The 13,649-nt window shown below is 40.8% G+C and overlaps 1 protein-coding gene across 1 annotated transcript in view; it reads left to right on the top strand.

Moving 5' to 3' along the window:
* The first annotated feature begins 1,485 nt into the window (after positions 1–1,485).
* The window catches only part of CERS6 (ceramide synthase 6), a 112,885-nt gene continuing 100,721 nt past the window's right edge, over positions 1,486–13,649 (top strand). The window contains exon 1 of the mRNA XM_063292240.1: positions 1,486–1,691. Coding sequence (XP_063148310.1) covers positions 1,522–1,691 — 170 coding nt within the window. The 5' untranslated portion in view covers positions 1,486–1,521. The remainder of the gene's footprint in view (positions 1,692–13,649) is intronic.

Raw genomic sequence — 13,649 nt, 5'->3', positions numbered from 1 at the left:
ACAGCTCTTCTGTATATTCTTGCCACCTTTTCTTGATCTCTTCTTCTGTTAGGTCCTTGCCATCTTTGTTTTTGATCATACCCATTTTGGCCTGGAATTTACCTCCAATGTTTCTAATTTTCTGGAAGAGGTCTCTTGTCCTTCCTATTCTATTGTCTTCTTCCACTTCCGCGCATTGCTTGTTTAAAAATAATTCCTTATCTCTTCTGGCTAACCTCTGGAATTTTGCATTTAATTGGGCATATCTCCCCCTATCACTGTTGCCTTTTGCTTTCCTTCTTTCTTGATGAAGGCTGATGAGTTAGCTGATGCAAATATATGCTTATGAGGACACACAAGCATCTGCAGCAAGTCAGGACTGAGTCAAAATGATGGCACTGATGTCATAACGCAAACTCCCTTTTGTATTTATATCCCAGCATTTGCCACAAGTGTCATTGTTCTTGCATCATGAGGTTACAAAGCATGTTTTGTCACTTGCTTCCCCCCATGGATGCCTATCCTCACCCATAAGCACGGTATCAGAGTCAACTGGCCTCTTTTCATACCATTAGGACTCCAGTTGATTGGAAGGTGTTTAAAAGAAGTGTTTCTTCAGTCAGCAAGAATTATTTTGGCAGTTCATACTTACTCTATAGTTGTGTGTTAGTTTTCTCAGTGAGGTGGGAGTTAGACCACATCCCATGTGGGTTCAACTGCCTTTTGTTGCTAAAGCCTCCTCTGCTGCTGCTGCTGCTACCTAATGGGGGGTGGGGTGGAAGAGGTTATCCTACAGCTCATCTAGGCACAGTAGCAACAGATTCCCCAACATGCACACCTGTTTATATTTTAGTCCATATTTTGCTCAGACCAGATGGGCTCCTGGATTTCGTTGCATCCTATTATTTTCTCCACGATTTGACATTATTCCAGTGGTTTAGACACCGATCTCGTTTTTTCTCTCCCTCCCTCCCAAACACATACCGATTACCAATCTACAGGCAACGCTTTGTTTTTCCTGCAACAGCTAGAATTTTCGATTTTTTGCAAGTAACATAAATCACGCATCACATTTCGGCCCCTGTTAGGTTTAAAACAAAGCCAACTTCCAGTGCCCAAGGAAGCAAGCTGCCTGCCGGAATCGTTCCTTCCGTGGCCGAACAGGGAATGGGGGTGGGTGGGTGGGGGTTGAAGCAGCTGCAGAGGGAGCGTTAGGACTTGCTTGCGTCCAGCTGGCTGACAATCCCAGAAGCCAATCAGAGGGCGTCTTCTGAAGGACTTGTGACAGGCAGGGCGGCCTCTTCCCTGAGCAGGCAAGCTGGAGGGCTGGGCGGGCCCAGCTTGGTGGCTGCTGCTGCTGCTGCTGCTGCTGCTGCTGCTTAGGGAGGGGTTTAGAATAGCATCAATCGCTCCGACCGGCGAGATTCAAGGCACATTAAGATCGGCGGGCGCGCACGCTCAAGCTCACGCCTCAGCATCCTCAGCGGCGGCGGCGGCGGCAAAGCAAAAGGTGGGGGGGAGGCTGAGCCAGACAAAGCAAAGATGGCAGGGATCCTCGCTTGGTTCTGGAATGAGAGGTTTTGGCTGCCACACAATGTCACTTGGGCAGATCTGAAGAGCACCGAAGAAGCCACCTTCCCTCAGGCGGAGGATCTCTACTTAGTCTTTCCCCTGGCCTTCTGCATCTTCATGATCCGCATGCTTTTCGAAAGGTGAGGCGGCTACCTTGGGCATCGCCTTCCCTTGTCCCCACCCCATCTCACCTCAGCCTCCGGTGGGAAGGTCTGCTCTTCCCATTAACAACTCGCGTGCTAACTCGCTGGGCTGGTGTCACGTTTGTCTCTTGGGCTGGTGTGTGCCTGAAGCTGTATTGGTGGTAGGAGAAGACCTTTATGGCATGTCACCCCTTTAGCCTCTGGAGTTAGGACTGTGGGATGGACAGATCAAACTTTCCTGAAGAAAAAGAGAGGGAGGGGGGATGCGATTTCCTTACAGTTTTATTCCAGTGCAGTCACTGGATTTATAAAGCAAAAAAGAAGGCATTTATTTTGGCTAGAGGGCATCTGAGTTGGTTTTAGACCCCCTTCTTTCCACTCTGTTTGGTACTTTCAGAGCAGGCAGTTTTGTGATGGGCAACATGCCCACATGATGGCATTCAATGGCAAAATTTCATTGACAGGCATTAGCCAGTCTGCTAGTATCAGACTGGAAGAATGGGAATTTTTGGGTTAATCCTGTGGAGAATCATATGCTTTGGAAAATGAGAACTCTGTCTCTTGTTAGCTCAACCAACTTCTTTTGAATAGCTTCATGGCTTTGTGTTTCAGATAAATATAGCAGGATTCAGTGGAATGTGCTTTAAGGTAGGCCCTCAGATTGAAATACTGTTTTCTAACAGCCGAATTTAGAAGGAGAAGCTATAGAGTCCAATGAAAGAAATAAGGCTTTCTTTACACACCCATACATACTCATAGCCTTAAATGAGTTTTAAAAAAAAGTAATTAAATTCCAGGCTGGAGCTATAGAATTTAAAGCAGGTAAGAGCAAATAGAATTATAATGTGTCCTGGATCAAAATAGATCCTAAATAACTTTTCAACATTATTCCATCCTAAAAATAAATGTCCATTTTCTAAAAGGAAGTGATTTGTATATTGTTGATATAGGTAATAAGCAAAAAGGAATTAGGGCTGTGAATTTACTAAAATAGTAACATGTTCACGTTCTTAGTATTTAATAAACTAGATTGCATTACTAATTAAATTAGCTTTTAGTCTTCAACCCAAAAAATTATTTGCCATAAGAAAAAAAAAATCTGTTGACCAAATTAGCAATCTGTATTAAATCATGGTTTCTAAATCCTAATCTACAGTGGTAAAGCATTGTAAATGTCACCCAATCCACAGGGTGAAGATATCATATAGTAAGAAGGGCTGTTTGTTGTTGGAGAATTGCTTAAGATCCTTCTGCACAATTCTCCCCCGCCCCATTAGAATTGATACTGTTTAGATATGTACTTTTTTCTTCCAAGATTCCAGGTGGTAGCCAACCCAAACTGTTGCTAAGGTTTTCTTTTCTTTGCCGTTGCTTTGTTTTTTTAAGATCCTGATTGTATAGAATATATCGAAGCTATTTGGTATGACATATTATTAGGGGATAAAAGGGTGAGGTTGATCACAGTATGGGCCCTTTTCTTTATTACTTGATCTCTATTATTAATTCCCTGGCTCCTCTTCTCCATCCCATTCCTGCTTCTCTCCTATCAAGTTGAGTTCTTGAACAAAATGCTTTGTCAGCTTCCCCAGTATAACCAAGGTATTTAATCAGACCTCTTTAAAGGAAGGGATAGAAGGCCTTTATCACTTGCTCTTTTCCATTAAAATATTATGTGTAGACATGTACCTTTTGCAGTTTAAAAGCCTTCTGAATAGCAGCAACAGATAGAAACAGGTAAGTAAGTGCTTTGAAAAGAAAAGTCCATTCTTCTAGGCTGCACTTTGTGTCCATGATAGGGCTTTCCAAATGCCATTAGATCTTTCAAGTCTACCTTCTCCATGTTTAAAAAAGGTTCAGTATTGAAGGGATCTTGCAAGCATCTTTCCTGTGCCTGAGGAAAAGTCTGTAGCCAGTGATACTCTGACACTCACATACATGCCAGAGGTGAGCCAGCAAAAGTGATAGAGCCATAGTATCTAGTGCTTTCCTGTGCTCTGAGGAAGAAACGTGCTAGCCTTGATATAGTTCATTTCCCTCTGATTAGAATCTGTGGGAGGACAAAGTAACGAAGAACAAAAACAGCCAAACAGAAAAGAAAAAACTATGCCTCCCACCCACCTGTCACCACAAACTGTTAATGTACTGGAAAAGACAATTTGTCTGCCTTGGTTCCTCCCTCTCTTTCCACATAGGATTGTCCTGCTTAAGAAAATACAAAAAGGAGAAAAGATGTTTCCAGGCTGAAAATGTCTGTTGATACTTAGCAGCTGAAGCTCTGATTCGGCCAAAGGATGCTAGGCAAGCCTGCTCAGCATAATCATAGTATGGAACACTTACCTGTGGGTGATGCTGCCGTCAGCCTTATCTCCTAGTCTAGGAACAAGCCGTTTTGAGTGGAAGCAGCAATATCTCTCATCATCTGTAATAGTATAGGGAACAGGAACACACCTTTGGATAATACTACAGGTATATTTGTCTCCCTCATCTCTGATCACACTTCTTTGACCTCCATTTTTTAAAAAACATTTCTGGGTATCTATAATCACAGCACACATCTTCTATTCTGGTCTCACTGAATAAGCTCAGTTCTTGTCAGTCCCTCCTTTTCGATTTATGACAAAATAATTACCATAATAGAACATGTGAAAATTGAGCAACATCCAAAACTAATAGAACAGAGCTAGTGTTAGTACAAGGTTAGTCAGAAATTAACTGACATATTTGGAACATGTAAGATGAGAAACCGCCTAATGAAATAGTGCCTTGCCTTGCTTTGCTTTAAAGCCAATCAGCGAGCGATTAACTCTTTATTGCATAGTCGTTTGCCCCATCTGGAAAGGAGCAAGTTGCCTATTATTTATTAGCTAAATTGAATATCCAGTCATTTTTGTTCTTCACAAATAAAAAGCAAACACTTTGTAGATGGAACACATTTAATTATCTACAATGGGAAGTACACTTAATGACCTGGAGTTTGCTTTATGCTTCGGGCACTTGAAGGATTTCTACTGAGGAGTATAATTCTATTTCAGAAGAAACTGCATGTCTAGTAGTTTTATGCAGTTTATATGAATTGCTTTTTGTAAAGAGTTGGATGCTCAAATTTTCTATGTCTGCATGGGGAGGGCAAGGAAATCCATGTGAAAATTACATGCTCAGGATGAAAACTGTTTATTTTTGAATTAATGTTATAGGAAGCTCTGAATTAAACTGAACTGATTACTTTAGCTATAAGGTTAGGTTAGCTGATTCTTGTATATTTGGCGCATTGGTGCAGATAGTGTCTAGATTCAGGTTTAATCATGATTTGTCAACTAAACCACAATTTGGATGAATTCACACAGTATTAAGCCATAAACCATTGTTTACAAATCACAATGGCTAGATTCACACTCCGTGCTAAGCCAAAATCAAACACCGTTCAATGGCCTGACATGTGTAAACCTTTCAAACTGTCCTGACCCTTTTCGCTATCTAACTTTTAAGGATGGAGCAAAACGATGCTCCTTCCTCTACAGAGTTCTGGTCATGTTAATGTTTTGTGACTGAGAGCTTCTGAAAGGGGAAGGTACTACTTCAAACACCTGGTTCAGAGATCACACAAAGGCATGGTTTACTTAAACATGATTTAATAGACCATAACTATAAATCAGAGTGGCTGGGTTGATATAGTACATTAAACCACAGCCAAACAAAACACATTATGACTTAGCATTATGTGTAAACCCAGCAAAAATGAGGCTTGTGATCTTCTGGTGATTAATACAAAAGGTTGCTGCGTCCTAAACAGTACTTGTTTCTTCCTCCATTTGTCCATATCTCTCATGCCCATATCTTTCTTCTTGTTTTTAAACTTAACATGTATGGAAGGTATATATAAGCTGTGTTCATGCAACAATCTTTGTTAACCATTGTTTGTTGAATAAATGAGAAGGTATGAGTTCATACATTATAGGTTTTTGTGCTTGTGAGAGGAGATTAGAAATTCAGTATAGTTTTGTGGCAAATCATAGTTTGACATGTTGCCTCAAACAATGAAATTATGGCTTATGCATGCCAGTTATTCTCTAGTCCGGGTCTCAGCATTGTTTGGGGCTCTAATATGTAGTTTTGCAAAACTGTTGGTTGATTGGCTTGGATAAAGAGGCAAATGTTATTTTTCTCAAACATGAAAGACTAAAATTTCCTCCCACTGTACATGTGACTACATGAACACAGTCTCAAATTTTCTATGACCGGATTTCATAGGGCAGGCCCGGCAACATAAAACTAACTAGTAAATAAATGAATGCCCTGCAGTACAATGAAGTGAAGTGCAGTAAAATGAAATGAAAATTGGAATTTGAAATCTACAAGGTACTTTGGTTACAAAGTGAGGTTTTTGTAAATCAAAATTGTGGCTTAAGATTTTCATTACCAAATACTGACAGATATAAGATGGCAGCATACCCCAAGATCAGAGTTTTTGTTTTCATAAGTTCTGTGAACATAGCTGCTAGGTAAAAATTGATCTTTCAATGTATTCCAGGAATTAGTTCTAAAAACTCCTAGGAAGAAAATGATACAGGATTATAAAATCAGTAAACTTCAACAATAGTAGCTTTAATTTGAGATGGGAGAATATGTGGGGAATAATAGAATTCCAGCACAACTTTTATTACATTGCGTTTAATTGCATATTTGTAATACTTTATTTGCTTTTTAAAGACAGCTTTAGGCAACTATTTTTAATGACAATTTTTCTTTTGTAAAGGAGATCTGTAAAATATTTTAATTAGATTATCAGACAATGCATTTTCTTGTTAATTAATGAAATAGAAAAAAAAGACTTTCTGCAAAATAGAGATTTTTTAAAAATTGTGAAATTGTGCTGTTAGTAGCTTGTAGCATATTGGCTCAGTTTGACTGTTCCATTGATGATTTTCTCATCTGATTTATTAGATGCAAAAAATATATGATAGTAATAACAATAGTGTGATATAAAATTAAAACTCTGGCTACTTTTGCAAGAAAGAAAATAATTTTTTGCATTTCTTCAATCTTTCAGTGAAACAAAAATTATATATTTCTCTTTGTTTCTGGAATGATTTCCTCCCACAGATCTGTGTGGCTCCACCCTTATGTTGTTCAGGAAATTGTTGAAGATCTAGTTACTCTCCCAGGGGGGAGGGTGATTGTGGAACCCCCTTTTTGTTTTGTTTTGTTCTGATCTACTTTGGTTTTGTTATGGTATTTTGCTCTTCCAGTTGGTTGTATTCTTTTATGTGGTGGTTTTTTAGTTGTAAGCTACCCAGAGTTGTTTAGAAGTTGGGTGGCCTATAAACTGAAGAAGAAAAATAAAGAAAAAATATTTAAACACCTGCAAATGTTGTATCAATCTGCCATACAGCGAATATATTTTGGGATGAAAGAACTTGAGCTGGTAATTTACTATGGATATTCTGCAATCTGGTTCCTACTAAGATACTTTGGTAAGCCTACTTTTTCCCCACACACAGCTGCCTATGACTGGATTCATAGTTAATCACAGTTTGTTGAATAAACCATAATTGATTGGGTTCATAGATTGTGCTAGCCAAGGTTTATAAACCACATTGTCTTGGTTCCCACAAGATGCTGATCAAAAATTAAACAAGCTCCATCATGGTTTAATGTGATGTGTGAATTCTACCATTGTGAAGTACATATTTTGCTATTTGTATGAAGGAGTTTTTGCTCATGGAAGCTCCCCTCTTACTTTAAGAATACAACACAGGCTTCAAAAAGAACTTAAATATAAGCCCAGAGTGCTGAGGTGTTATGTTCTTTAAGACCACTGACAAATTTCCCTTCCTACTGATCTATGTGGAAACAAATAGCATAGCCAGACATACCTTTGAAGACACTGCAAGGGGCTACAGAGCACTGGGCAGGAGGGTGAGGAAGCTGGGGGCACAAATGGTAGCTTTTTTCACTCCTTCCTGAAGGACGTGGACCTGGAAGAGAGAAGAATGCTAGAAAGGAACAGATGCAGGGCTAACGAGGCAGGGGGCTTTACATCATTGCATTGGTGGGTGCCTTAAATAAAGAAAACTTCTACCCACCCATACTGGCAAACTAACATCTATTCTGTTTTATGCAGATTATGCTATAATACTGTTACAGATATTGCTGAGCCTTGGATAGGTCATGACAACACTAACCCATTTCTTCAAGGAACATTTGTTACAAATTAACTAAAAGAAAACAAAGCCCATTCATTTTGTAAGGGGCTTTAAAACATTGACTTGGACCCTTGTGGAACATAGAATAGAGCAGGTTTCCATTTTAAGTATCTGGGCTTTGTGCTGCAATTTTTGGGGAAGCAACCCACTCAGTCTATCCAGGTTGCTCTGAACACCCAGAGGAATTCAACGACAATTCTTGCTTTCTTTTCTAAAGTACCCAGTACATGCTAGCTGCACTGAGTCTTTTCTAAGCCAAGATGCCAGAACAGCTTCTATATGGAGCTCAGTTAAACCCAGGCATCAACTATGATAGATTAGAGCCCAACCAGCTTCCTAAGAAAGACATTCCAAGTGGCAAATGTCTGTCTAATGTTGCTCTGTGTCTGGAGGCAGGGCTCATAAAAACTGAAACAAGGGCATGGTTATTTGGCCAGAAACTCATTTTCGACCTGAAGGTCTAACACAATTTATTCTTACCAATCAATATTGTTCTTCCTGGAAGCATCAAATAGAAGATAAATTTGTAAATTGGGACTTTCACCTGAGATACTGATATCCTGGGACAAGAACAGGCTGTGGTAATTCTCAGATAAAAGAGTCTTCATATAGAATTACAAACAAATTACAGTAAGCTGGGTCAAAGTACAACAGGGTCATAGCAAATTTTACTTCAAAGCAGCAGTACCACACTTGCAAATTACAGGAGTTCAGCTGCAAGTTGAAGAGATTCGCATTTGCCACAGTATTTGAGGTAAACCAGTAGCGTTACATCCCATCATGTACTTACCCCAAGGAATGTTTTCAGTGGGATTTATCTCAACATTTAAATTCTTCCTTTCTATTTACACCACTTTCCGTCTGTTATGCAATAAAAAAGCATGCTGCTAAATCAAGTGATGCATATCTGTATTTGAACCATCTGAAAAATATTTAAATAGGAATGCCTCTTTGGAATCATCTTATTTGATTAGAAAGGTGGATTTAACTGAACAGATTCTGTGTTGGTAATCAGCCTTGGCTTAATGAACAAAAGTTATTATGAACCATTGCCCATGTGCATAACTCTCCTCTCTTCCCTTATTAGCATCCCCTAGTTTCTTGCAGGTTTAGGATTCGGGGTTTTTTCCAAATGAAATTCATGTCTTGTACTTTCATAATTAATTCTAACAGATATCAGCATAAATACATTTTCTTGACTGTAATTTGTGTCTGCTAGCATCCTGCTAGGGCTAGTTTGGGGTAGTGGTATAAGGTATGAGTTTAGAAAATGGGAGTCTGTGAATGCTAGTCCTGCTTTAGGCATGAAGCCAGCTGAATGACTTTGAGCCAGTACCTCTCGCTCAGCCCTAGGAAGCAGGCAAGGGAAAACCACTTCCAAAAATCTCTAGGAGTCAACACTGACTTGAAGGCAACCTCCCCCCAAAAAAGTCTAGGAATTCATGTCACACTAAGCCATAAACCATGATTTATGGGCTACAGTGTAAGCCAAAATAAATAACAATAGGGCTTAGCATGATACATGAATTGCAATAGTCTAATTCAGCGGTTGTCAGTATTGGGGATCATATGGCCCCTTGGGGGCCTTAGGACATTTCAAGAGGGTCACAGGTGAAAACATGTAATGGGGGGCCACAACACATGCTGAGGGGGCCGCAGAAAAGCTAAGTGTATTGTACTGCAAATATTGTCTTGTTGAAAAGCCAGAAATTGACCAGTTACTGTCCCATATCCATATCGGGTAATGGGACCTGGACGGGGGGGGGCGGGCACAGGAGAAAAACAAGGTCGGAAGAGGGCCATGGGAGTGGGGAAGGTTGAGAAACACTGGTCTAAACCATGTTCCAAATTTGGATGGAATGTTAAACCTAGTCACAATATGTCTTAGCATAATTTGCAAATATGTTCAATATCTGTTGAAAATCACATAGCTGAAATGCAGTGGGAATTCACCTTTTAGCATTTTGGAAGAAATGTGTTTCTCTTCTTCATTTTCTTTTTGCTAATTTCTTTTAGTTCCAGAATTGATATAGCATTTAATGATGGTAACCTCGCCATATATTTTATTTATATATATTTATGAGATGCTATGATCTCAGTTCAATATTCCACACAGTAATACACCTTAAATGCTTCTGTTGCTAAAATCATATAATGCAAATGTAGCAGAAACCCCAGATTGTGGCTTTTTTGCCTTAGAACTGTAATAAGCAAGCATGATTCATTGTTTTTGGCAGAATTGCTGTACTTTTTTGTTGAATACTTTAATCATGGCTATTTCAGCATAAGCATTGCTGAATTCAGTGGAACTCTCAACTACTGTAAGTATTCAGTATTTTGTAACCTGAGTTCATTGCATCAAAGGTTTGCTTCTGATTTTATCTGTGAAAATCTAGTTTTTAGTATAATCTTTTACAGTAATTACTCTTCTACAAAGACTAATGGCACATAAGAATTGTACAGAAGCAAATTGCTGAACAATTTCCATATGTTTGCTTTTATGTGGGAGGCAAGAGTTGCTAAATGGAGTCCAAACTGTTCTAGTACAGTTTCTTCTTCAAAATTGAAGCAACAGTTTTAAGTACTGGATGTTAAACTCAAACAGAGGGAATGTGATGTTCTGATCAATGTGTTCAGCTAGGACAGTGTTTTTCAATCTTAGCAACTTAGCATGGCTGGCTGGGGAAATCTGGGAGTTAGTCCACACATCTTAATGTTGCCAAGGTTGAGAAAAACTGAACTAGGACAAGGACTCCATGAAGCTCATTGGGTTATCCTGAGCCAATCTCTCACTCTGTTTCTTAGCCAAAATTATCTCACAGGTATGTTCTTCACAAAAAGGAGGATGGAGGCCATGTGTACTACTGGGAGCTCATTTGAGGAATATAAAAATATGAAAACATCACCCTGGGACAGAACTGGGGGAAAAAAACCCAATTCCTTAGGTGCTGACTGCAAAAGAAAGTGCTCAGTTACACAACTGAGCCCCAGATCACAAGCAGCCCCCAAAAGCTTTGATTGCTGTCCTCAGTTGCTGCAAAACTCTATTAGTGTGGTAGAAGGGAGGGAATATAAAGTACACAGCTGGGTAGTACTTGTGTTAACTATATTTTACTTTAATTACAGTAAACTAAAATGGAAATGGAAAGAAATAAAACGTTTTTCTGTTGACTGTACTAGGCTTTATAATGTGGTCCCAGCATGCTCCTAAAACAGTTTCCCAAACTTTCTGCTGCGGTTGACCATTAAATAAATATTTAATGCAGGGACCATCCTTTTAAACAAATTCCCCTGTCAGGCTCCCTGGATCAGGACTACTCCTATCCTATGCTCCTATCCATTCTCAATTCCCTTCCCTTCTATGTGTCTGGAAGTACCAGGAAGCACCCCTTCTTCTTTCTGATTCAGAGTAGCAGGAAGCTGTGGTGTTTCTCCCCCTCATTCCTGTGCATAGAACAAGGAGTGGCAGGGAAGGGGCATCAGAGACTCCAATATCCACTTGTTTTCTGCTGGAGCTGATGAGATACTTTCCTCCCACCCTCAGGCCTTTCCCCCCTTTTGGATTGTGCAGACTCTTCCAGTCCAAGATATAACAAGACAGTGGGTGTCTAATTCTTAGCTGACCCACCTCCATAGCAATCAAGATTCTTCCAGAATTTTTTTTAAGAAGATGTATTGAAAGAAAACAGGATAAAAAAACAGAAATCTCAGCAATTGAATTGTTTCTCTTTTAGAATCCAAAATATATAACTGTATATTCAGTTAACAATGATGGAAGGCAATTAAGAATGCCCTTCATTCATGCAAATCAGATTCTAAGCCCTCCAACCTGGGACATGGTAAAAATTCATGCCTGCTGCAGTTATTCTGAGTTCAGAAATGAAAGGAAGGGGCTACTGATCCATGATAGTTATGGAGTTCAGGGGCTAGGGATTATGGATTACACATAAAAGTCACCTTTTTTCCCTCCTCCTCCTCCTCTTCCTTTTCTTTTTTTTACAAAAAGGGTAGAAGTACTGGCAGGGAATGAGGAAGGGCTGATAATGTATTTCAGTAAAATAGACATAGGCCTTGCAAGTGACCACATAATTACTCCTGGGCAATTAGTGGAGCACTCTGGCTCCCAGCTTCATGGATTCAAGTTCTGAACTCCCTGAGATATGGGTAGAGAAGAAGGAAGAGTAATGAAAGCAAATAATGGCATCTTTCTTTCCCACCCATGTTCTCCCACAATACTTAGTCCTCCATCATTGGCCAAGCAGGCACAATATGTGCAGTCTGTTGGGTTGCCTTGACAAATTAATCTATCTCATCTTTCACTGATAGTCCCTCATTGAACAGGTCAGTTAAGTCTCTCTCATTCTCAACAAAAAGCCGGTGTGGCTTTTTGGTTAAGACATCAGACTAGAAACCAGGAGGCAGGACTTCTAGTCCTGCCTTAGGTACAAAGCCAATGGAGTGACTTTTGGCCAGTCACCTTTTCTCCATCCTATAAAAAAGGAACTGGCAAGACACTTCTGAAAATGTTGCCAAGAAAACTGAAGCGACTTGTCCAGGCAGTCACCAGGAGTGTTTGGAGTGGCAAAGCATTAGTACTTCTCTGCCCTTATTGTGTCCGCAGATTGCCACTCCACAGCCCTGTTTTGGGTGTCACAAGTGCTCTTGGGTAAAGGGGGCTCAGGGAACTTTGCAGGGGTGTGTGGAGGAATTTGCTCAGCATCGGTTGGACAAAATCACTCGGTTTCTCTTGCAGTTGGACACCAGCCTTGTTGCAGGTCCAGAGGAGATGCCTGTGGTGGAGCCTTGCCGGTTACCTGGGAATGGCTTGAACCTGTTGGACCTGAGGAAGTGTACAGGGTCCTTAGGACGGTGAGCTCAGCCACCTACTCTTTAGATCCATGCCCCTCCTGGCTTGTGAAAGCAGCCCAGGGGTGTTGTGTGAATGGGTTCTAGCGGTGGTTAATTCTTCTTTGAGTGAGGGGGCTGTTCCTTTGCCTCTTAAAGAGGTCTTAGTTTGCCCCCTCCTCGAGAGGCCATCACTGGACCCCACCATACTGGAGAATTTCCATCCAGTATCTAACCTCCCCTTTTTGGAGAAAGTGGTTGAGAAGGTGGTTGCACAACAGCTCAGAGGACCTTGGATGAAGCAGATTATCTGGATCCTTTTCAGTCAGGATTCAGATCCAGGTATGGGACAGAAATTGCATTGGTTGAGCTTTTTGATGATCTCTGGCATGGGTGGGATGGGGGTCGTGCATCCATCCTTGCCCTACTTGACCTTTCTGTGACTTTCAATACCATCGACCGTGGTATCCTTCTGGATCAACTGAGGGGATTGGAGGTGGGTGCTCTCCTCACACTCACTCATGCCCTAGTCACCTCCGGATTGGATTACTGTAATGCACTGTACATGGGGCTACCCTTGAAGAGTATCCACAAGCTTCAACTGGTGCAGAATGCAGTGTGTGTGCAGTTATGTGTGCTCCTAGAAGAGCACATATTACATCTCTGCCAGTTTGCTTCCAATTCAAGGTGCTGGTTTTGACCTTTAAAGCCCTTCAAGGCATGGGGCCGGGTTATCTGAGGGATGGCCTCTCCCCAGTTACATCAGCCCTGTCCCATTAGATCTGGCAGAGAAGGCATGTTGTGGGTACCATCCGCCAGGGAGTTGCAGTTGGTGGGCCCCAGGAGGCGGGCTTCTCTGCCATGGTGCCCAACATTCTTCCCCCCAAGGTGAGGTTAGCTCCACCCC

This window comes from Candoia aspera, chromosome 1 (assembly GCF_035149785.1).
Source record: "Candoia aspera isolate rCanAsp1 chromosome 1, rCanAsp1.hap2, whole genome shotgun sequence".
Lineage (NCBI taxonomy): Eukaryota > Metazoa > Chordata > Lepidosauria > Squamata > Boidae > Candoia > Candoia aspera.
The sequence above is the reverse complement of the archived record's forward strand: the minus strand, read 5'-3'. Positions and strand labels throughout refer to the sequence as shown.